The sequence below is a fragment of the Gossypium arboreum genome, chromosome 9 (genome assembly GCF_025698485.1).
Source record: "Gossypium arboreum isolate Shixiya-1 chromosome 9, ASM2569848v2, whole genome shotgun sequence".
NCBI lineage: Eukaryota > Viridiplantae > Streptophyta > Magnoliopsida > Malvales > Malvaceae > Gossypium > Gossypium arboreum.
The window spans coordinates 8,153,871-8,179,343 of NC_069078.1; the positions used below are offsets into that span (position 1 = coordinate 8,153,871).

A 25,473-nucleotide genomic window follows, 5' to 3' on the forward strand; every position below is an offset into this window, starting at 1 on the left:
GTTTGTTTGTTATCCTTTTATGTAATGTTCAGCTAAGATTAATCATGCTCTGAGCTGATTTAGTAGTCATTTTAGGATGTCATTATGCTGATTTTACAGCTTAGATACTTGCACAAGCAAGCTTTGTTTTCTTTCTATGTAACCCATCTACTTATGTATCATGTAATTTTTTACTTTAGAGTAACAAGCATTGTAACACCCCCTACCTGTATCCGTCGCCGGAACAGAGTACGAGGCATTACCGAAGAGTACAAAACACTTACAGATAATTTAAATATATTTTCATAACAACTTGTCTCGATTTCATACTATTCCATATTTAAGCTTTACTCACCAAAATATTTGAAATATCATCTTTATGCAAATAGCACACATGAGATACATAATTCCATAGTTAAGAATGAACACATTTATCAAACATATTCCACATTCATATATCAATGTCTTACATTTTCATATATCAATAACCGTCATTTTTCTTGTTTTTCAGATAATTATGTGTAACCATTGATAAGCATGTAATTCACTGTTTCTTCTTGTCAATCACAATTTCAAATGACAAATTCGTGTGAATCAGCTTAACCTCATTAGGTGTTTAAATTCTGTCACTTTGATTCACATACTCATAATTTACTAACATATCCTGTCAAACACAATCTCTGAATGATAAAATCACATAATTGAGCTCAATAATAATAACGATAACATTACTTACATTTCTTTTTCCACATGTTACATTTACGACTTACCAACTTGTCCATCTAAGGAATAGCTTACGGATTTGAGTACATCGTGATCTGAAGCCCGAAATCTAGCTGAAGCACATAAGTGCTAAATGGAAGCCCGAAGGCTAACTAAAGCACATAAGTGCTAAACGGGCTTAGGAGGCTAATCAAGCACATAAGTGCTAAACGAAGCTTGGAGGCTAATCAAGCACATAAGTGCTAATGAAGCTCGAAGCTAATCAAGCTCATCGAGTGAATCGAAACCACAAAAAAAGTTAACTAAAGCTCATATGAGTTAACGGAAAGCAAACACGAGAATTCGCAACAAATGCTGAATCTCGGTTTACTTGGGTAATTTACCGTCAATTCATCTTTTTCACTGAAAGATTATACTCATTTCCTGCGTTCCGTTCCTCTGAAATTCTCAGTTTAATTTCATAACTTTTGTACATAATTTACTTATTTTCAACAATTAACATACATAAATATTAATCACCATTCATAAAATAATATTGAAATTTAATAATATTAACAAATGGTCACTAAATTTAGTTATATAAACTCACAAGTTCGATTTTTGTATTATAACGATAATCATAATTTCGTAATAAATATTCCAAAAAAAACATTATATCGTTTCTAATTCAACACTTATCGATTATAATCGGGCATGTGATCAATTTATACACGAGTCATTCATATATTTTTGTATATTTTCCTCCTCCTCCTCTCCATCCACATCCTTAGTATAAACAACACACTTGTAGGTAACATTATCTATAATTTTCACTATCTACTTATGTGAGTATTCAAGCTGTCCATCTGTGTCATAGTCACTAAATTATTTTTATCTTGAGCTACAGAACTCAAAATTAAGATCCATAAATTTTCCCAGAAACTAGAATCATATATCTTCTTACCATAAAATTTTCATAATTTTTGGTTGGGCCAATTAATACAGTTTATTCATTGAAGTCTCCCCTGTTCTGCTGTCTGATAGTTCCGACCCTTCTTCACTTAAAATTAACTATCTTCTCGTACAGGATTCGAATGATGTTCCTGTTTGTTTCTCTTGAAAATAGACTCATTCATGACTCTAAACATATAAATTTAAGCCCCTAATTATTTTTATCCAATTTTTGATGATTTTACAAAGTCAGAATAGGGGAACCCGAAATCATTCTGACCTTGTCTCATAAAATTTATCATATCTCATGATTTACAATTCCATTGCTTACATTATTTCTTCAATAAGAAACTAAACTCAATAATATTTAATTTCATATTTTATTCATCCTGTAATTCCATTTCTACAATTTTTGGTGATTTTTCAAAGTTAGACTACTGCTGCTGTTCAAAACAGTTTTAGTGCAAAATGTTGATTTCTATTTTGCCCCAAATTTCACAATTCATACAATTCAGTCCTTGCTCAATTAACCCCTCAATTAAGATAATTTTCTCAATTAATACTTTTCCTAAACATTATAAGTTATTTCATAACTATTGAAATTCAGAATTTCCACATAAAACTCTAACTTCAAACTCTTTTATAATTAGGTCCCAAACATTCACTTTCTATTCAATTCTTACAATAAAATCAACATATAAACAAATTAAAGTTCTAATTCCATGCCAAATCATCATATACTTCCAGCACATATGTATAGAAACCTTCAATTTCTTTCATAGAATCAAAAACTAATGAATTCAACAATAGGACCTAGTTGTAAAAGTCACAAAAACACAAAAATTTCAAGAAATAATTAAGAATTGAACTTACTTGAAGTAAAAATATGAAAAACCAGCTTAATAGAACTCTTCCATGGCGTTTTTCTGATGAGAATGCAGAAAAAAAAAGAGAAATCTCGATAATTCCACTTTAGTCCTAACTTTATTAAGTAAATTTTACAATTTTCCAATTTTGCCCTTAATTCTCCTTATTTTCTTGCTGATTTCATGCCCTTACCGTCCAGCCCAAATAGACTTTGGGTCTATTTTCCTTTTAAACCCTCTTTCTTTTATCAATTAAGCTATTTAATCATTTCTCATAATTTTGCATTTGATACAATTTAGTTCTTTTTGTTCAATTAACTATCAGAACTTTAAAATTTCTTGACGAAACTTTAATACTAACATATTAACACTCCATAAATATTTATAAAAATATTTATGACTCGATTTAAAATTATCGAGGTCTCGATACCTCGTTTCCGATTCTAATTATTTTAATATTTATTTTTAATACACTATTCACTATTTCAAAATTTTTCCTAACTTCACATTTAATTTATACTCACTAAATTAATAATATTTCCTACTCATTTGTCAATTTAGTGATCTCGAATCACTGTTCCGACACCACTGAAAATTAGGCTGTTACAAGCATAGCCAACTTGTTCTCTCATCTTGTTCGTTCGATTTTGCTTCTGTTTTTTGAGCTTTCAAACACAAAATCTCTTTGTTTTGTTTCATTGATCATTTGATTGAAACTTAACACATACTTTACCCGGGTTTATTACTTTGTTGCTCTAGTTTCAACAAATTGTTCATATTTTATCCGGGTAAAATAGATCTATTTTTCTTCCTGCGTGAAAAACTCAACAAGTTATAAAAGATGGTAGATCAGTGAAATTTTGGGAGGACAATTCGATTTCAGGTATGGGTCCTTTGATGGAGCAGTTTCAGGGTCCAACGATGATGCAAGGATCAACTCATGTTAGTGATTATGTGGATTCGAGGGGATCTTGGGACTGGAACAACCTTGTGCCTTTCATTGATTACCAAACAATGATTAAGATTGCTTCAGTAACACCTCCTTCAATTACTACAGGCCATGATTTTTGCATTTGGTAAGACACATAGAATGCATTGTGCACAATGGCTTCCACGCTTTGTAAGCTTATTGGTGCCAATTGGGAGCCCAAAAATGGGAAATGGAAGATGATTTGGAATGTTCAAAGCACGTAGAGAGTTAGGCAATTCCTTTGGATAGCTGTTAAGGAACACTTATTGTCAAATAACAAACGATTGTGGAGGAGGGGTATTTCGGATTCTAATATCTGCCCAACATGTAAGTGCTCTACTGAAACGACCCTCCACGTTCTCAGAGACTACTTTGCTGCTATAGGAGCATGGGATCAATGTGTTCCAACTAGTGTGAGGAACAAGTTCTTTGCTGCGGATCTAGAGAGTTGGAGTTTAGGTGGCATTGCAAATTGTTGGAATATCTTGAGAAGGGAGGTGGATTGGGGTCCATATTTTGCTTCTGTTTGTTTCAATATATGGAAGCAAAGGAATTGGTATATTTTTCAGGACAAATGTTTAAGTCCAAGGGGGGGGTGGTGTAAAGAAGCTTATGCATGGCTAAAGGCTACTTCTATTCGATTAATAATGCTGCTGGTTCTAAGAGGTTGTCCGATTCAGTTACATGGTCTAAGTCTCCTACTGGAGTTGTTAAAATTAATGCTGATGGAGCTAGAATTGATTGGGATAGTATGGCATCTGCAGGTGGTGTTATCCGGGACGATAAAGGCGAATGGATTCTGGGCTTTTCTCGAAACATTGGGGTCGGAACCGTTCTGCAATCTGAACTCTGAGGTATTTTTGATAGTTTGTCAATTGCTTGGAATGGTGGTTATTGACAAGTGATCCTTGAAACAGATTGTAAGGAAGCAGTGGATTTAATCAACAGCGGTACGGACTTTCTTCCTTGTTTGGAGCTGGCCAAGGATATACAACATTTATGCAAGCGCCATTGGAGCATCCATATTCAACATATTCCGAGAGGAGTTAATAAAGTGGCCAACTTTATAGCTAAAAGGTTCTAAGGTACAGCTATGGGTTTTATCTGAGTGAAGAACCTATGGAGGAGATGCTACAAATGCTGGAACAGGATGCTCGTAGACCCATTACTGCTTCTGTTCTTGTTAATGCCTTCCTTCTTGTTACCAAAATAAAAATAAAAAATTAACCCGAATCACTTCGGGTCGGGTCGGCCCAATCCAAAACGACCTTAAATTACCCGCTCAACAAGTAGATAAAATCCTGTCTGTGTTTTCAAACAGTGATAGTTAACGTTAGCCTTAGCCATATGAGGATGACACAACTCTGTCTCAAATAACTCGCTCTTCTTTGAGTACTGTTTTCTGGCCTCTCTCTCCCATGAAAAAAAAAATGTTACTTTCTATGAACAAGCACTCCCCTTTGACTCTCCTACCAACAACCCTAATTCAACCTCCGATACTCTCCCCTCAATACCTTAAACCCACTCTAAAACCCCGTAAATATATCTTCCTTATCCGGAGCTCCATAACCCGACCTGAGAATCAAGCCCTTCCTCAGTCTGCCATCCAACGGATTGCTGACAAGCTCCGGTCACTTGGATTCTCTGAGACCCCAAAGCCACAACCTGAATCCGAATCTGGGTCCGGGTGCCCCGGAGAAATCTTTGTCCCTTTACCAGAGAAGTTACCAAAGTACCGGGTCGGACATACGATTGATACAAGCTGGAGTACACCGGAGAACCCGGTGCCGGACCCTGGTTCGGATCCGGGGAGCTTGATGGTAAGGTTTAGGGACATGAAGAGGGAGAGGAAGAAAATGGGGAGGGTGAAGGAGGAGGAGAGGGTGGTTCCAAGTTTGGCTGAGCTGAAGCTGTCTGCGGCGGAGCTAAAACGGTTGAGGACGGTGGGAATTGGTGAGAAACGGAAGTTGAAGGTTGGGAAAGCTGGGATTACGGAGGGAATTGTGAATGGGATCCACGAAAGGTGGAGAAAGAGTGAAGTGGTTAGAATTGTTTGTGAGGATATTTGTAAAATGAATATGAAGAGGACTCATGAGGTTTTGGAGGTTCGTTGTTTTTCATTTATTTTGTTTTTATCAATCAATTTACTTGTTTTACTTTGCTTTGAAGTTGTTATTTTGATTTGCTTTTAAGGTTTTTATGTTATGTGAATGAATGCAAATATGATTCCACTTGGACTACCAAATTTGATGCAATCATTTGCCATCCTTTAATTCCCATTTTTGAGTAGTTAAAAGTTTCAAAGTCTAAGATTTTAAGTGTTCCTCTGGATGTTGAATGATTTGCTTGGTGTCATCTGTTAACATACAGTAGGTATGAACTTGTGATAATTAAAATATAAGCATGATAGGCAAAGATTTGGGATTGATTGAGGTGGTAGTGTGGTTGGATTATTGAAAGAGAAATTGTAAATTCTTTTATTATCGAATATAGTTAAAGGCTTTGTCATCATTTCATTATGTTTCAACAATCATGCCATCTAATAAACATGACACAGTGTTAAGCACCAGGGATGTGGTTGAAAGAGAAACTGCACATTCTTTTAGTATTGAAGATTGAATGCTATTTGTTAAAAGATTTATCATCATTTAATTGTGTTTTGATAATCTCACAGTTTAATAACCATGATACTTTGTTTCTGTTTAACTTCCAGACTTCCAGTCCATTGTTAATGGTTTCATGAAGATCTTATAGGAAGACATTTAGGCGGATAAAATTGGATTAAATGATTTGCAGATTCTGCATATAACAGTATTAATTCATCTGGTTCCTTAGTAGCTTATGTTAGGATTCTAATGTTGGGTTTCTGTATTGATATTCTCAGAGAAAAACTGGAGGATTGGTTATATGGAGATCTGGAAGTAAAATAATATTATATAGAGGAGCCAATTACAAGTATCCTTATTTCTCGGCTGATAAAATAGGAACACATGACAGTTCATCCAATGCTTCACCAGATACAAATGTGGCTAATAAGGAACTCGATGAAACAGAAAGCTGCTCATCTGAATTCAATGGTGTAAAAACTTCTACTCCAAAAGCAACTGACAAAATGACTAAACGAGCACTAATCCAAGGTGTTGGCTCTCCAAGTAGGGTAAGGTTTCAACTGCCAGGTGAGGCAGAACTTGTTGCAGAAGCTGACCGCCTGTTAGATGGATTGGGTCCAAGGTTTACGGACTGGTGGGGATATGAGCCTCTTCCAGTTGACGGTGATCTCCTACCTGCTATTATTCCTGGATATAGGAGACCTTTCCGCCTTCTTCCTTATGGTGTGAAGTCACTGCTCACAAATGATGAAATGACCACTTTAAGAAGACTTGGTCGACCCTTGCCCTGTCATTTTGCGTTAGGTAGATCTAACTCCTAATTTTTACTTATATTAATTTGATGTACATCCATTTTACTTTTGTTTCCATTCATATCAGGAAGAAATAGAAAACTTCAGGGATTGGCTGCATCCATTATCAAGCTCTGGGAAAAATGTGAGATTGCCAAAATTGCTGTAAAGAGAGGCGTACAGAACACAAATAGTGAATTGATGGCAGAAGAGTTGAAGGTTAGTGATAACCTGTACATGTTACTTTCTCTTATGGTGTGCGTGTGTGGCATGGTGGGTGGTTTGGGGCATCCTTGAGATGTATTGTTCCATTCAAAGGATTGAATTTGGATTCACTTATGGCAAGAGATAGGTATAAGAGTAGTTAAACATATATTATTGTCCACTCTGTGATAAAACAACATTCCATTCTCTTTCTGTTTATTTAAGGTTCAAGCACTTGTGCTGCTGCCTTTGGCTAGTCATATTTGGTCTTCATCTGAATATCATTCCACAACTGCCTTGATGAGAGTCCAAAACAGATTGCCACCCTTTTTTCCCCTTCAATATTTTAGTGGACAAAGTAGCAAGAGCATATGTTCTCTTTACTAGTAGTATTAACAAAATCCTTTTAGCTACTGTACTATATTTCAATTAGCACTTTGACTTCGCCACTATTTTCTTCCAAGGAGACCTTTTTTGTTGTTGATGTTTCATGCCTCTCTCAATGAATAATCCTTGGACCTTAGTTGCTTGGCATGTTGATTTCAATGTCGAAATTTTTAACTGAACATTAGATTTTAAATAATATTAAGTGCTGAGATTTGTTGAGTAAAACCTTAATTGTTAGTCTCTCTTTGGCTGCATCATGGAGATTTCTTACTACATTACAGTTCATTTAATCAAAAGGGTGTTATAAAATAATTATATTTGAACCTATTCACTGTAGTTAGTTGTTGAACTATTCATGGTGCAGTATGTTTTGTCAGTGCCTTCTATTAATCAAAAGTACTTTTGTTTCAGTGGCTGACTGGAGGAACTTTGCTCTCACGAGATAAGGACTTTATTGTCCTATATAGGGGAAAAGATTTCCTGCCTTCTGCTGTTTCTTCTGCAATAGAAGAGCGGAGAAAGCATGTAATTCATGCGGAGAATCAGAGTGGAAAAACCATGCAGGAGGTAAATGGAGAGGGTACTAAAACTGCCTCTGAAAATGATATTAATAGTGCCAAGGATCACAAAAGTGATGTTTTCAGTGTCCGAAAGAACTTGAACTCTACTGAAGCAACTATTAAAAGGACTAGCTCGAAGTTATCTATGGTACTATTCTGCTAAGTTGCTGCTGTTGGCTGATGTCGTGGTGAAATCTTATTTAATATATGCAACATTTCTTCCAATACAGGCACTGGAGAAGAAAGCAAAGGCCGAGAAACTTCTAGCCCAGCTGGAGCAGGAGGTGATCCCTCAACAATCTGAAATTGACAAAGAGGGTATAACTCGAGAAGAAAGATATATGCTTAGGAAGGTTGGCCTGAGAATGAAGCCTTTCCTCCTATTGGGTGAGTTTGGCCGCATAGTTCAAGCCTTTGATCTTGAAATAGTGGATCCAATGGGTTAATTTGGGAGGCAATCTGAAGGGCACTTTCAAATTACACCCACCTATCAACCTAACTCTCTCAGATTTGCGTTTTTTATCATTTGTGCTTAGGTAGACGGGGAGTATTTGATGGAACAGTCGAAAATATGCATCTTCATTGGAAGTACAGGGAACTTGTGAAGATAATTTCTAAGGAGACAAATGTTGAAGCTGTTCACCAAGAAGCGCAAATATTAGAGGCAGAAAGTGGTGGAATATTAGTGGCTGTGGAGAGGGTAAGCAAGGGTTATGCAATCATCTTTTATCGTGGAAAGAACTATGAACGGCCTACTTGTCTGAGACCTCAGACACTTCTTACTAAAAGAGAGGCAATGAAGCGCTCTTTAGAGGAACAGCGGCATAAGGTAAAATTTAGTTATTTTGTTTTGTATACTTCCTACACTTTCGTATAGTTTTCAAGCTCAAAGAAAAAATGACCTAAAAGACTGTTGGGAAATGGGAAAGAAGAAAAAGGAAGTACCTTCTCAAAGACTGTATACCCTTTCAACATTTTTTGGTTCCTTATTCTTTGTTTATGTTGATTTTTGCAGTCTTTGAAACTACATATTTTGAAGCTTACAAGAAACATAGATGAACTGAAGCACCAATTGGTAAGATAGTCACCCTATATTTTTCATTGGTTCAGTTATTTACTTTACCTCAAACATCCTATAAGTATCCAATCAGTTTATATAAATTGTGTTACACTTCTTTGACACAGGTTGTAGACAAAGAGGCGAGTAACAAGCTAGCTGCTGACCAATCAAGATTGCCATCGGTGAGCTTACATCATATTTTCTATTTATTAGTAGATTTATTTATTTTTAAGTAATTTACATTTTTCTGTCACATTGAAGGTAGAAGAGGAAATGGAGACATTGCAGTCAGTCAAATTTGCTAGATCAGATATTGAATATCATGCATCTCCAGAAGGGCATTTAGAGGTACGTAGTTTAAGTATGAAATGCATGAAAATGCAAAAGAGTTAGCTTTTGTTTTTCAAAGTTTGTGATTCTGTTGTTAAACTATGATTAGAAAATAGTTCTTGAACACCTTGCTTAGCCTAGCAGTGAATGCCAGTGCACTAATTTTATTTGGAAGTTTCATTGCACTCTTTTTCTCAATTTAAAATTTAAACGCATTTAGTTTATATAACATCTAAAATGGCATTTGATTTGATTATGAAAGGCAAAAGACAAACCTGAGTCAACTTCCATGAAAAATGATAGAATGATTGCTGCAGTTAGTATTAGCGAGCCTTCTGAACAAGTGCTTGTGGAACCATCTTCAATACATGATGGGGTCGAGAATCATAAAACAGAATCTGAATTTTCATCAGAATCTGTGAACAGAAGAAAACATAATACCGAATTGAGGGCTTTGCATTCTCAATTTGAAATGGTTGACTCCTCATCTCACCATGATAACCTTATGGTACATGCTCCTTTGTTATTTTAATATTCTTATGTTTCGTAAGTTCCTAATATTTCCCACCTGTTTTAAGCAGGAAGAAAATGCTTACAATAATGGGCCGATGGAATCAATGGTCGAATCTGCTAGCAAAAATTTGGATGTTTTGATTTCACCAGCAGCTGACAATGTGTCGAATAAAATGGCTTCAACAGCAAAGTTTCTGTCTAACAAAGAAAGACTTCTTTTACGAAAGCAAGCTCTCAATATGAAGAAACGTCCCGTGCTCGCAGTTGGTGATTATCTCTGACTTCTATTGTTTTGATTTTCCGCATTAACTGATTCTACTGTGATCTTTTGTGGTTTGAGCTTTATGGCAAGTACCTGCAGCGATTAGAGCTCCAAGTGTTTAGCTGTATCTTTAGCTTAGGTTTTAGTTTTTGTTTCTGTTTAGGGTGCTCACTATTATTTGCATAACTTGCTGCATTTTTAACACTAATATACACATGTTGAAGTGACATTCAAAATTCTATCTTATCATCGATGCCTTTTGCTGAGGAAGTGATGCTGTTTCTTCTGTACTAAAGATCTATGTTTCTCTGAGTCTTCATTTTTCTTGAAAAGCCCCTGTTCTGACACATCAATATGGGGATACAGCCTCTAAGGATCTTCCAAATACACAAACATAAAAAAATCGGACCATACTCATGTAAGGCACATCTTGTATCCAATACTTGAACCTGAGTACGAGCAACATAGCTAAAGATATTAGACTATAGTGTGTCAACAAAGTCACTGGTTGCCAATGCTGATCAACAATCACCCTGTCCCACCCCTACTCTATTATTTCTCTCCTTTGTCTTCATGGTGATCAGGAAAACTTATTTTAGTGTTATGATTGCCTTATTTTCAGGGAGGAGCAACATTGTGACCGGTGTGGCGAAAACAATCAACACACACTTTAAAAAACATCCTCTTGCTATAGTGAATGTGAAAGGGAGGGCTAAAGGGACCTCTGTGCAGGAAGTGGTGCTAAAGCTGCAGGTCTGCTCCCTTGGATTCCAACTGTTTTACCTGTTGTCCTAACTAAGCTAAATCTATAACGAGAAAAGCTGTCTATATTAAATTCACAGGAAGCAACTGGTGCAGTTCTAGTTTCTCAAGAACCTAGCAAAGTCATACTATATCGAGGTTGGGGTGCCAATGATGAACCAGCCCGTGGTGATAAGAGGAATGTAAAAGATTCACCGGTTCAGAATCAGCCTGCTGTGTCCCCCGAACTTATTGCTGCAATCAAATTTGAATGTGGCTTGCAATGCCACCAAGAGGAAGAGGCACCTTGACAAATTTTGAAGGTTAAAACGGTGTTGCGGTTATAGTTTATTAGCTAAATTTCATTTTGCAGACTTTGTTTTGAGCACCTAGTGAATTTGCAGGTCCAACTCAGATGATTAACAATCTAGCCTGTTATTGATATCTTGTTATGCCATAACCATTGCAGGCATATATTCATTGGTCCTTCAACTGGAACATAGGAACACTTGTCTAGGTCAAGCTGCCTCGATACTGCTCTCCGCATTCTCCAGTTATGTTCATCAAGCAAGTTGGTGTACGTATTCTCACTGCTTTTGAACTAGTCACTTCTACATGCGCAACAAAAGTAAATACCATATTGACATCTTGATGGTACAACAGTAGGGATCTTTTTTCATGTCCTGTTGTCAATAAAGCCAATATTGCGAAACAAGGTTGATAATTGATATTCAGCTTGTTTAGTCAGTAAGTGTTGGCTTTGCCCTGTGTAGCATATATAATTAAATGATCCGAGTCTTGAGACTTGGTCTAACTTTTTTATTTGTAAGTATAAAATTTTAGAAACACAATAAAAATCCTTGTTATATGTTTCTCCATGAAGCATGTTTATCAGCCTCAAGACTTTAAAAATTCTTTAGCGTTGAGTAAGCTGGCTGGTTATCGTGAATATGATTTTGGTTCCATATTAAGCATGCTTTTGTAATGTGTAGTGGGACAAATTTGGTCGGGATGGCAATTGAACGAGACATGGGTCACACTTGTATGAGTGTTGAAAAGGATACTAATTATATGGGTAATTGTTTATCAACCACATCGACAAAGGATAGGTAAAGAACCTTGTCTCTTTGTGTTGAGGCACAACCTTGCTTTTCAAAATTGAATCAATAATTAAACTAGTTAGACCATTGATGTAACATCTCAAAATTTTCGGTTGGACATCTGACACTATTCCGATATTGTATATAGTGGATCAGTGAGAAAATTTGGAAAATGAATTGGATAAAGGAATCTTATGGAATCAAAGTTGGTAATTGAGATTGGAAAATTTTGAAAAGAATTTAGTAGTGGAAATGTGACAAAAGGATCAAATTATAAATTTTGAGAAGTTTAAGGATTAAAGTGAAAATTTGACTAACATGGAAAAATGAGCTATCAATGATTATTTGCCATGGAAACATATTGGGTTATATGTTAGTGTAAAAGAAATCACTTTTGTACTAAATTGAAAGAAATTCAAAAGTACAATGATTAAATTGTAATTTTTCCATTTTAATTAGAAAAGGGCAAAATTGTAATTATCACCTCTCGACTTATATTAAAGATTTATTATGAATTATGAACTTGAATTGGTCTAACTTAGTGAATTTATGCTTTTAGTCAATATCATGTTAAAATATGAGAATTGATATGTAAAATATAAAGAACAATGGAAATAGGATTTTACACTTTTGGGAGCTATTATATGAAAATGGATATATTTACAATGCCTAAAAAAATATAAAAAAATGAGTAAGTATATGAAAAGAACTTATGGTGTCTACATGTGGAAATGTACATGCCCAAAAGACTTATATTAATATGATTTTGAACATGATTATGTGGAGGCACTTAAAGTGCCCTTATCTGATATGTTAGGATACGGTTGACATGTTGGAGTTTTTGCACTTATGTGCACTTTATATCGCCTTCGAGCCTTGCACTTACGTGCATCTTGGCATGGTGTAGTTTATGCTCTTATGAGCTCTTTGGTATGGTAGAGAGATATTTGTGCTAACTTACAGTTTAGCACTTCGGTGCTCATTGGTGTGGTAGGGAGTCCTATGTATCCGAGTCGATTTTACTAGAGTTTACTATGGGCGAAAATGAGTTCCATGTTGTTAATAAACTTTAACTGTTACTATAGATGGCTAAAAGCAATAGTAAGTGTCATGAACTAAATGTCTTGTAACTAAAAGAGATGAAAATAGCTAAATGAATAGGTAAGTAAAAGATAATTTCACATGATAATGAACTTTAATAGTGTGTGGCCTAGTGAACTTACCTTAAATGATATTAAGGAAATTGATGATTTAAGCATGCCATCGTTCAAATAAATGAAAATGATGTATATAAATCACATAAAGATTAACGATTATAAATGAGTAATGTGAAAGAACATGTCAAGATACAATATGGACTTTACTTGAGAGTCTTGAATAGATATTTTCATTAAATAAATTGGTTAACAAACTGCTAATATGTAAGTTGAGCCCTTACACTTTGGTAAATTAAAATGAAACAACCAATACTACTAAAATATGGCTTCAATAAAACTAGCATGAAATCCATAGGATGGGCTCAACGCTAATAAGGACTAAGATAAGTAAGTTTATCCCTAACTACTTACTAAACTTTTTAAGCTCACACGTTAGTTGTTTAAAACGCGTAGGTTTGGACTTACTAAGAAGTCATGGTGCTGGCTTGGGAGCATCGCATCATCCATCGAGTTTCTAAGGTTGTAATCCAATTGTTTAAATACCATTCATATTTTATTATTGGCATGTGTAAAGTTAAATGATGAACTTGAGCCTCTTTTGTAACGACCCAATTTCTAGTGGTGTTGGAAAATGTGGTTTCGGAACCTTATTTTCGTAAACCGAGTCAGTAAATATTAAATATGAATATTTACGGAGTTAATATAAAAATATATTGAAATTCAGTTAAGTAATTTAGCCGAAAAAGTAGTTAATTAAGGTCTAGAGACTAAATTGTAAGAGTTCAACCACTATAGATTTTTAATTAGGCTAAGACTTGAGAACTTATATAGCAATTATCCAAATGATCAAGATGATAAATAAACCAATTTGGAATGGTGGAAAGTGGATGATGACTTAATTAGTTAACAATTAAGTAAAGTAAACTACAATCACATTAATTAACTAAGATTAATTATAAATTAACTTAAGTATAGAAGAAAACTTAGAGGATGAAAACATCATATTCATCCTTCATCACCATCCACCATTGATGAGAGCCATGAAAAATTTCAAAATTTCTTCAATACAATCGACCAAAATTCAAGTAAGTCCCTTAGCCATTTTCTTTTGATTTTTATAGATTTTTTTATCATGGGAGTTTGATTTAGCTAGTCCATGTATCAATATGTTCAATTGGTGAAATTTTGATAAATTACCATTGTTGAGAATTGGATGAATTAGGCTTGAAATTGATAGAAATTAAGCTTAGATTATGAAAAAGACTAAATTGTAAAGCTTAATAAACTTAATTGTTAACTTTTTTACATAAGGGATCAAATTGAATGAAATGAATTTTTTATGAAATTATGCTAGGAATAGAAAGTATAATATCCTTAATGAATAAATGTGAAATCAGATTTTAATTTAAAGCTCTATTGTGAAAATTCTAGTTGCCTTAGGTTTAGAGACTAAATTGAATAAATTGAAAATTGTGCTTGGCTTTGTATTTGAATGTGAATTGGAGGTGAGTTGATAATGGTTGTTTGAATTGAATTGCTATGATTTAGATTGGATATCAAGATATGGACTGAATTGAATAGAGTAGAAAATAACATGACTTAATTGATCTATGATATTTGATATGGAATTGAATTGAAAATGTTATATGATATGTTTAAATGGTGAAATGATGATGAACTGAGACTGATGGAATGTGAATTCCATTATATGATGAAATTGGAAAATTGATTACCCTATTAACTGTTCGGGCAAAGCCAGATATAGTTGGCATGTCATAGGATAGATTCAGTATGGGTTGCTTTGACTATATGTCAATGAGTGCTGGGCGCATTTTCCTTCGGACGTTTCAATGAGTGTTGCGCACAACTTTTACTTTGGTTATATCGATAAGCGTTGGATGCAAATTATATACTTCAGACATTCTGATGAGGCACTAGATGCCAAATTAGTGTGTTGGTTAGTATTTGTATATCCATTCAAGTCCAAGTCATATTAATAGAGAATATAAATGTAAATTGGCTAAATAATTTTCTAAATGAATTGAAAATATGAATTGGTAATACTACAAATGCATATTTACGATATATGAAAAATAGTGAATTAATCTATTCGATTAAAAAATGATATATTGAAATGATCAAATGTTATGAATTGAATATAAATGTAAGCATTATTGATACTAGTATGTTAGTATGGTATGTTCATTTGGAATGGTTATGTAACACCTCTAACCCATATTTATTGTCGAATTAGGGTTACAGAGTATTACCAATCAATTGGAATCTTTAAACATCAAACATTCAATAAATTCAAGAAAAAAATATCATAAACCATCCATTCTCATATATTTCATCCCTAAACCAAGCCTTCGAAGCCCTAAAAATAGCTTGGGAGCAATTCGGGACTAAATCGAGACAAAACCAGAATTTTAGGGAAAAAAGAAAAATTTGAAAAACAGGAGTCATACGGCTGTGTGGCTAGGCCGTGTAACTTTCGAATAAGGGACACACGGCCTTGTCCCAGCCCGTGTCCTCACCCGTGTAACTCTTTGGGTAGGGTCACACAGTAGTGTCACACGTCTATGTGTCAGACCATGTAATTCTTTGAGATGCCCCACACGCCCGTGTGCCAGGCCGTGTGTTAGGCCGTGTAACTCACTAACTTGCATACAAAAGACCTTCAGATGACACACCGTCATTTTGCAAGGCTGTGTGCCTCATACGGCTAAGTCACACGTCCGTGTCTCAGGCTGTGTGAACCCAAAATAACCTATTTCTTGCTCAATTTCACTCCCTTATTGCACAGGCACCTACACAGTTCAAAATACACATATGGAAGGTGCAATTCAACTTTAAACACACTCAAACATAATCATATATTCATTCCATGTATCAAGCATTTATCAACCTTGACATCTCAATATGTTTTGTCACAAATCATTCCCAACTTGTAGCCACAAACATATTTATCTCTATAACCATACATCCATTTCATTACAAGCTCAAGATAACTCATAGCATATCATTTCATATTATGACCTTTAAAACACATTTAAGTAACAAGTAAGAGATCAAAAGTTGTTCAAGTGCACAACATATCACAACATATTACTCAAAAGCTAGACATTTCACATAACAATACATATAGTCCTAGTACATGCCATATACCAAAACTGAGAAATTAAGTCTACCAAGATTCCTAGATAGTGTGATTCCTAGCGTTGACTTGATCTTCTTAGCCTTCAAAATATGATCTACAAAATGAACAAATTATAGGTAAGCTTAAATGAAGCTTAATAAGTTTAGAAATTTATAAATCTTTCCAATCAAACATAGATTTAATCAATATTAAGCATAGAGATTCCCATTATATGCAGCTTATAAAAGTAATTACAACCAATTCAATAGTTCAATATACTTAGTGGGCAATGCTCGATTGAGATTTTCATCAGTATATCCATAAATTTCTATTCGTTTGAACTTCACTCAGTATAATAGTAGAATTTTCTTGATTGAACATCATTCAGAATAACGGTAAGATTTGCTTAGTTAAGCTCCATTTAGTATAACGATATGATTTGCTCGATTGAGCTTCATTTAGTATAACAATAGGATTTGGCTCGATAGAGCGTACTTTCAGTACATGAAACAACATTCATTAAGAGCATATTAACAAGAATGTAAGCATTTTAAGAGTTTAAATAAACATATGAACTTACCGGACTAATTTGCAGGTGATTCTAGAAAATAGGGACTATTCCGCAGTTTTACCTTTTCCATGATTATCAGCACGTTCTTGATATAAAAATAATAATTTCATTCCATCAATTAGAATAACAACACAAGTTGATCCTGTAACAACCCCACCCCCGAAACCGTCACCGGAGTCAAGCTTGAGGTGTTACTAAACTTATCTTACCTTTTAAACAACTCTAAATCACTTATTTTAATTTTTAGAATAAACTGTTTTTCTGCGTCATGGTTGCTTAAAAATTCATTTCTCGAGTTTCAAAACTAAAAATTAAGATCCGTAAATTTTTCCTGAAACTAGACTCATATATCTATCTACTAATTTTTTTCTAGAATTTTTGACTTGGCCAATTAGTACAGTTTATTAGTTAAAGTTTCCCCTGTTTCAAAACTCGACTACACTAACCTATTCTTACTACGAACCATTTTTATTCCTGTAAAAAATTCATATGACTAAGCCGTTGTTTCTCCCAAAACTATATTCAACAAGGATTCTGACCATATAAATTACACCTTCTAATTAGTTTTGTACTATTTATGGTGAATTTCCAAAGTTGAAACAGGGGATCCAGAAATCGCTCTGACCCTGTTTCACTAAAACTCAGATATCTCATAAAATATAATACCTTTACCTGTTTTTCTTATTCCATAAGAAAATATACATAATAATATTTAATTTCATATATTATTCATCTTCAAACTATGTTTCTACAATTTTTAGTGATTTTTCAAAGTTACGTCATTTCTGTTACTTGAATCTGTTTTTAGGTTACTTTCACATTTTTCATAATTTTCATGTGATAATCATCATTCAATCATACCTATTAATAAACATGTATATCATCGGCTATTTTATTAGCTAATCACTAGCAAGTATTTACACATCATTCATTGTTCATATTATACCAAAAGTAGCTAAGTTTCTATACATGCCATACCCAAAACAAAACGTCTAGTTATACCGAGTTATTTCTTTGATAGTGTGATCGGCCTCCTACGTTTCCTTTGATCCCCGAGTGACTAGATAAGTACTATAAGAAGAAGAAAATAAAAAGATTAAGCACTAGGCTTAGTAAGCTTACAAGCAAATAAATCACAACATTCAACATAATGGATAATTATGCATAATATCATCTAACACCATAAATTTCTTTACTTCTCAATTTCTATCTTCTTCTTTATTCCCTTACCTTCTTTCTTACCTGACTTTTCCTTTTTCATAAGTATAATCTACTTTTCCTTTTCTGTTAATTCACTGTAATTTAACTCGTATCCTGACCCGTTGAACCACTCGAAATACTAAGGACACTAGGGTCGTTCCTGTCTATCAATATCCTGCCAATGCCATGTCTTTGACATGGACTTACATCAATTATTCTTGTCTCCAATGCCATATATAATATAGACTTACATGGCTCAATCCAGTCTCCAAAGCCATATTTCTAATATAGACTTACATGGATCATTTCTGTTCTGTCCTGTCAACCCTAATATCCTAATATTCCTAGGGTTCAACCGGGGCTTTCTAACACTTTTCCTCTATCACTTCACCTTAAATTCGACTTTAAATATTTTCATAACATAAATATATAAATGCTGGAAATTGACAATAATAATGTAAAATAAAAGAATATTGCATTTATTTACTGTAACTTACCTTGATACAAAATGTGACTAAACTTTACAATTTAGTCCTTTACTTTTTCTTTTCCCCGATCTACTCCTGAATTTCGTTCTTCTTGATCTATAATAGCAAATTTAACTTATTTAATATTCACATTTATTAAAACAGTCCTTGACCCAAACTTTTGCAAAATTATATTTTTACCCCTAAACTTTCACATATTTGCACTTTTTCCCCAAGGCTCGTAAATTAAACTTCATCCTATTTTCTTATGTTTTATGACATGCTTTTTCCTTCTATGGAAATATCAAAATCACACTCTAACATATACTTATGACTATTGGTATTTTTTTCCAATTTAAGCCCTTTTACTCGTTTTCACTTAAAACCGAGTAGCATAAGTTGTTTAACATAATTTAAAACCTCATATTCTATCATAAAACACCAAAATACACAAATTTCAGCCATGGGTATTTTTCCAAATATGAACCCTAGGTTGAATTATTGCTAGAATAAGCTTAATCAAGTTAAGGGACTCCAAAACGTAAAGATCATTAAAAACGGGGCTTGGAATCACTTACTACGAAGCTTGAAAGTTGAAGAAACCCCAGCTATGGAGGAGAGAAAAAATCGGCAGAAACTAATTGAGAAGATGACCATTTTTGTGTTGTTTTTCCCCTTTTTAATTCATTTAATATCCAAATGACCAAATTACCCCTCCTTACTAAACTTTCAAAAATTCCTTCCATGTCCTAATTTTTGTCCATGAACTTAAAATTGGTCAAACTGTTATTTAAACCCTCCTAATTAATATTCCAAAGTAATTTCATACCAAAAACTTCTAGAATGCAAGTTTTGCAAATTATTCGATTTAGTCCCTAACCTCAACTTAAGCACTTTATGCATAGAATTTCATCACGAAATTTTCACACAATCATGCAATCATACCATGAACCTCAAAATAATAATAAAATAAATTTTTTTACCTCGGATTTGTGGTTTCGCAACCACTATTCCGTTTAGGCCCTATTTCGGGATGTTATAGATCCTATCATGCAACTAAATCCTTTTTGGCAATTTATCTAATTGCCCCTCAACTTTCCATTTTATTCAATTCAATCTTTAGGCCCTAATAATGCAATTTACTAATTTTTCCTAAACACCCATAATACCCAAATATTCTATAACTTCGTATAAATCTCTATTTGCAATAATTTCACCTCAAGTACAAGTAATTTATCATTTAATCAAATTTAGTCCCTAAACATCAAAATTATCAAAAATCACTTTTCAAAATATTCTAATCTATCAATAAACCTCCATATTTCATCATAAGCTTTAAGAAATAGCCTCATTCATCAATAGAAACTTTTATAACATTTAACAGTTTCACAAATTGGTCCTTGATTTAGATAGACCAAACTAATATGAACTCAAAAACATAAAAATTACTAAAAACTGACATCAATACACTTACCAAATCAAAGTTTAAAATCAAAGTTGGAAAACCCTAGCTTTTTCCTTTCTTTTCCGTGAAGAAGATGAGGAAAAATGAGATTTTTTTAAAAAAAATTTAGGTTTAATTTAATATATATACTTATGGCATTTTTTGTAAATACTTCAATTTTCTTAATTAAGCTTTAATAAATCATTAATTAAACCTAATTAAACCACTTTATTAAACATAACCTCATAAAATCCCACTAACTAATTTTTCATGGTTAATTTGTCCATTTAGTCCCTTTAATTTAACTACTCAAGCTTTGTAGTGTTTACAATTCAGTCTTTTTTACTTATTAAACTATCCAAACAAATAAATTTCTCAACCAAAATTTAATATGACTCTAGAGACCTCATAAAAATACTAATTAAATAATATTCACAAAGTATTTTATCGAAATTATGGTCTCGAAACCATTTTTTCCGACACCACTGAAAATCAAGATGTTACAGGTTAAATTAAGGTAATGCATGGTTTATTCATATGATATAAATTGGTACACTTAATGGTATATGCATATTTGATGTGTTGATTGAGAAATGGCATAAATGGTATATGAGTTGGATGATATTATAATAATGTATGCAATTGTTTTAAACTTGTACTTTGACTTGAATCATGGAAATACCACTAAGTTTTGTTGCTCAACGTAAGGTTTGTTTTCTCTATATGCAGGTATAGGTAAATTTTAAAGTTTCAAGGTGTGATCGAGCATCCAAACAATAAACCTTGACTCAACAATGTTTGTATAGTTCTGTTTTGTTAAATATATGGTATGCACCTAGGTTGAGTCAATTTTTGTATAATTCAATCATGTTGAAGTTAAGCTAGTAATGGCTAGCTAGATATGACATAATGGTATTGTCCAAATTATATTTTGAGATTATTACTATTGAAATGAAGTTGATATGCGCATATGATTTTAAGTGGATGAATTGAGTTGGTATATGGAAAGTGTTGTCGGTAAATAAAATGGAATGGTGTTTGATGAATGTATATGTATAGGTTGTGTTAAATGATTAGGAATGAACATTGGATTATGATACTTATGCATGACTGAATGAATGGAAGATTTGGTTTGTATTTTTGGCTAACTTGAATATGTACCAAATTAGACCTTTTGGAAACAGATGGTCACGCTGCGATGTCAGCTCCTTAACATCGACGAGGCCTAGTCAGTGAGTTACGTTGTGACAAGGAACCCCTAAAGTCGCGACTTCAACCCAATATTTTGCAATCTTTACAATTTGGTCTTAATTTGATCTTGAGTTAGCATAAGAGCTTTCGTAAGCTAGTATAAGACTTGTAGATGATTATATATCATATCATATCTTATGCATGTATTACTCATATTTAAATTTTTAATGATATAAATCAAATATATTTTATTGTAATTTGCTCTAGAAACGGATGTGGCATCTTGTAGCTCGAACCCGACGATTAGGTCGAGTACAAGGTGTTACATGTTTTGTGATTCTTTTAAAATGTATCTTTTGTTTTGGATGTGTTCATGCTACGTTTTTCTAAGCTTAAATGATTTTAAGTTTTGATTTATAATGACATGATTTATGTTGGAATGATATGGTGATGTTTGGGTTTTAGAGTGATTTTTAAGTGTTTTAGCGAACTTAGTTAGTCACATCGTGACGTCGCGACCATAGAGTTGCAAAGTCCCAAACTCGGTGCATGATATCGCGACTTCAGTTTTCTTACGTTGTGACCCCATTAACTCAGTCAATCATGTCGCAACGTCAAATGATCCTAGTTATGCTTGTTTCAACACTGCACTATTTTAAGTCGTTTTGACATTTCAAAGCTCATTTTGAGTTTCGATAACTTCCTATTAACTCCAAATAAATCCTAAATAATTTTAGATTGTTTTTAAAACTTTAAATCTTTTCTAAAACATATTTTAATTATTTTATATATTTTTTTAAACTTTCAATTCTTAAATAAATCCAAGATTTCTTAGTTGTATATGCTTCGATGGCATCTCCCATCCATATTAGTCGTTTGAAATGGGCGAGGGGTGTTACAATTGACTTTTAGTTTGATCGTTTCAACTCAATTATATATATAAAATGTATTATTTAATTCTTAAAGAATAAATACCAGATAAATATATGTTGGAAAATGAATACCAAATTAATAGTAACAACGAAAAAGTTGTTGGAAAATGAAAAGTTTTAGGTAATAAAGAGATATAAAAAGATATCCCACTTTCCTCTCCATTTTCATGCATCTTTTTCCACATATTTACACTTTCAATTGGGGGAGAGCATTTGATTTTTTTTTTGTCAGTTTAGTCAATTTTTTATTAAACTGACTTAACCAACCATAATCTACAAAATTGAACCAATCAAATTAGAGTTCAATAATCGACTTAATCGACTTAATTAGGTTATTAGTTATTGGGTTATATTTAGTTTAGTTATTTTTCTTGAATAATATATATTTGTTGATACTGTTTATCAAAAAAAAAAGGAGACAATAAAAAGAAAGTAGTGGTGCAAAGGAGATCGGTTCTCCTAAACAGGTTGAGAGTCAAAAAGTGTAAAGAGGTAGAGAAGAAGGAGGAGGATGTATGTTGAGGAAGATAGAGGACTAAGGCTAGTAAGAGAGTCAAGGATATGATTCATTTTTCCTCGTTCTTCAAGGTATTTATAAGCAAAGGGTTCCTTTTTAACTTATGCCATGTCACCAACAATCTTGAGGTGATGGAGAACATATGGTTGGCCAGGTGATAGGTTTGTTACACATTGATTGTTGTCAAGCACGTTACTGCTTTGACATTCTCCTTGTTGAGGTAGTACGGAGTTGTTATGCCTTTGTGGTCCCTAGGTGGTCCTTCTTGGAGATGAAAGTGTTCATGCTAAAAACAAGTGGCCTAAGGGCTTGTAGTCTATCTGGGTGGCCGTTCACCCAGTAACCAGCCAAGTGGTGCGAGGTGGAGGATTGTCTACAGGTTCTTTTCAAGTAACTTCTCATGATGCCATGTGTCCAAGCTGGGTAAGGGTATAACAATTGTCCCCTTTCCCCTAGTCAAAGGGTTGATTATAAAGTGGCTTGCCTTGTTACCATCTACAATCTCTACTAGTGGTAAAATAGTGGGTGGTATGGTAATGATTTGCTTAGAAGACTTGGAGTTGCTCCGTGTACGTATTGAGTATTTTTTTAAGGTGAAAGATTTCCTCAAAGCTTCTAAAACATTTGTATTTAATGAAAATTTGAACAATCGTGTATTAGGATTCGAAGTAATGATGAATTGTAACTTTTCATGGTATATGTGTTCAAGTGTCATTAACTGTGAATATTGAACTATCCAAATGATGAAGCTTACAATTTTGAAAAAACCCTATCTACTCTCTTCTTCTACAACATTAAAATTATTTTTGTCGCTTTAGGCTTTCAAATCTTTCTCTTTGGTTTTTTGTTGCCATGTTGCTGGCCTTCAAATGCTTTTTCTTCCTGAGGTTTTTGCTCTATTGCTTGTTTTTTTCCTTATTTCAGGGTTCTTCGCTTAGGAATTTTAGGGCAATCCACATTTCTCTGCATTTTCTTCCCTTTCTCTTTGTTTTTTTACGTTTATGGTTGAAATAAGTTGTAATCAATCGCCTATAGATGATTGTTTTCAGACAAAATTCTTCATCTACTTCTCTATTGTAACACCCTTTGTTCGACCTGATCGCCGGGTCCGAGCTACAAGATGTCACATCTGTTATCGGAGTAACTTCCATCAAAATACATTAAATATGTTAGTCAAACAAATATTTATGGCTTATACACATTTATAATATGATTCACAACTAAATCCAAGCCTTAATCGAGCTTATGAAAGCTCTTTTGTTGACCCGAGCATGAATTAGGACCAAATTGTAAAGTTTTAAAAATTCAATACCGACATCGTGACATCACCTTCTCCACATCATGATGTCGCTAAACAGTTTGTCACGTAGTGACATCCCGCCTTTCGACGTCGGGACGTCACATACTGTCAACCAATTTTGCGACGAGGAGAGTTGCTTGTATCAACGTGGACTCTATTTTTGGTAAAAGTTAGGCCATTTGGTACTTATTCGATGTCAACCTAACCAATTTCACATTTGGAGGATAATTGCACACCTTTACCTGCACAAGATCATACCATAATGCATACAAAAGACCTTATAACATCATTTCAATTCAATTTATCCAACATGTCTTCATTTGACCAACAAAACATATCAATTTTGCTTACTCAATTCAACATGATCATCAATGTATTTTCCATTTCTTACCATCACATATACTACCTCATTCCATACTCATTTTACCATTTAAATATCAAACACAAAGTTGCACAAGTTACCAAAACATTCACTATTGCATATATGAACATTTGCTTTCCAAAATCAAACATTAACCAAGGCGTAAACTAAACCATCATTTATGTAATGACCTGAAATTTATGGGTATCAGAAATCGAGTTTCTGGCCTACTATTTCAGAAAATTGGGTTCGTAAATATTTATTAGAAATATTTATGAATGTTAGTTGGGTGATTAATTAGATTTTGGCTAGGTGAATTAACTTGAATTAAGGTTAATTAAGTGTAAGGACTAGATTGAATATAGTGTAAAAGTTTAATTATAGACTAAAGAAAATTGAAGTTACTAAATTAGCAAATAACCCATAAAAAGGAATAGTGCCAAATGTATGGAAAATATTATTCCATGTATATGTATAATATACATATATTATATACTTAGTATTTAAGAAATTAATATAATAAATATAATATAATAATAAAAGAAAACAAAAGAAAAAGAACAAAGGAAAGAAACAGAAAGTGGGGAACGAAAATTGGGAGAAAAAGAAAGGAGAAAAGAAAAGGGAAATTTTGGGTTTTGAAGCTTTAAGCTTAATTTGGTAAGTCAATTAAGTCCCTTTCTTTATAATTTTGATGTTTTTGGAGTCTTAGAGATAAATATTACTTGATGTAAGTAGAAATTTTGAAAGTTATAAGATTTTTAGACATGGGTTATGTTGAACAAATTGTTGAATTAGGGATTTTATTCAATAAATTTCAATTTAGAATTGATTAAGGGACTAAATTGTAAAAGAAGCTATAAGTTTTGTGTTTGAGGGACTAAATTGAAAGAAACTTGAAACTAGGGTTTTACCATGGATATCTAATGTTTAAGGTGAATATGATAGGAAATTGAATAGTAATGAAGTATGAATTGAGCGATAGAAATAAAAGTGTTAATTAGGATTAAATTGAAAATTGAGGTTTGAATTGAATAGAAATTTAATTATTTATTGTGAATTTTTATTGTATTAATAGTATAAATTGTTTAATTTCTGTAGCTAACGTAGTACCGGAGACATCGAAAAAGAAAGGAAAAGAGAAAGTTGATGAAAAATAATCCGAAAAA

General features: G+C 33.4%; 1 protein-coding gene and 1 long non-coding RNA gene across 5 annotated transcripts; one reads left to right on the forward strand and one right to left on the reverse strand.

The window, feature by feature from the left end:
• The first annotated feature begins 4,774 nt into the window (after positions 1-4,774).
• Positions 4,775-12,261, forward strand: LOC108457157 (CRM-domain containing factor CFM2, chloroplastic). 4 transcript variants are annotated; one of them, XR_008270899.1, is made up of 15 exons: positions 4,775-5,573; positions 6,353-6,881; positions 6,957-7,087; positions 7,871-8,167; positions 8,250-8,406; positions 8,556-8,848; positions 9,035-9,094; positions 9,205-9,261; positions 9,341-9,427; positions 9,672-9,917; positions 9,991-10,189; positions 10,807-10,937; positions 11,027-11,248; positions 11,395-11,502; positions 11,918-12,261. XR_008270899.1 is itself a non-coding variant. In XM_017756040.2 (14 exons), the coding sequence occupies exons 1-13, from the start codon at positions 4,887-4,889 to the stop codon at positions 11,234-11,236; spliced, it is 3,084 nt and encodes a 1,027-aa protein (XP_017611529.1). In that variant the 5' UTR covers positions 4,775-4,886; the 3' UTR covers positions 11,237-11,248; positions 11,395-11,807. The 4 variants fall into 4 exon arrangements, 3 of the variants coding, with proteins under 3 accessions (XP_017611529.1, XP_017611530.1, XP_017611531.1); XM_017756040.2 differs by lacking the exon at positions 11,918-12,261 and having other exon boundaries at positions 11,395-11,807; XM_017756041.2 differs by lacking the exon at positions 11,918-12,261 and having other exon boundaries at positions 9,672-9,884; positions 11,395-11,807.
• A 5,493-nt stretch (positions 12,262-17,754) lies between these two features.
• On the reverse strand, positions 17,755-19,220 carry LOC128280514 (uncharacterized). Its single transcript, XR_008270605.1, has 3 exons — positions 19,138-19,220; positions 18,590-18,676; positions 17,755-17,963 (listed from the first exon to the last, which is right to left on the reverse strand). It is a non-coding gene; the product is annotated as an uncharacterized LOC128280514 (long non-coding RNA).
• Positions 19,221-25,473: the final 6,253 nt, after the last annotated feature.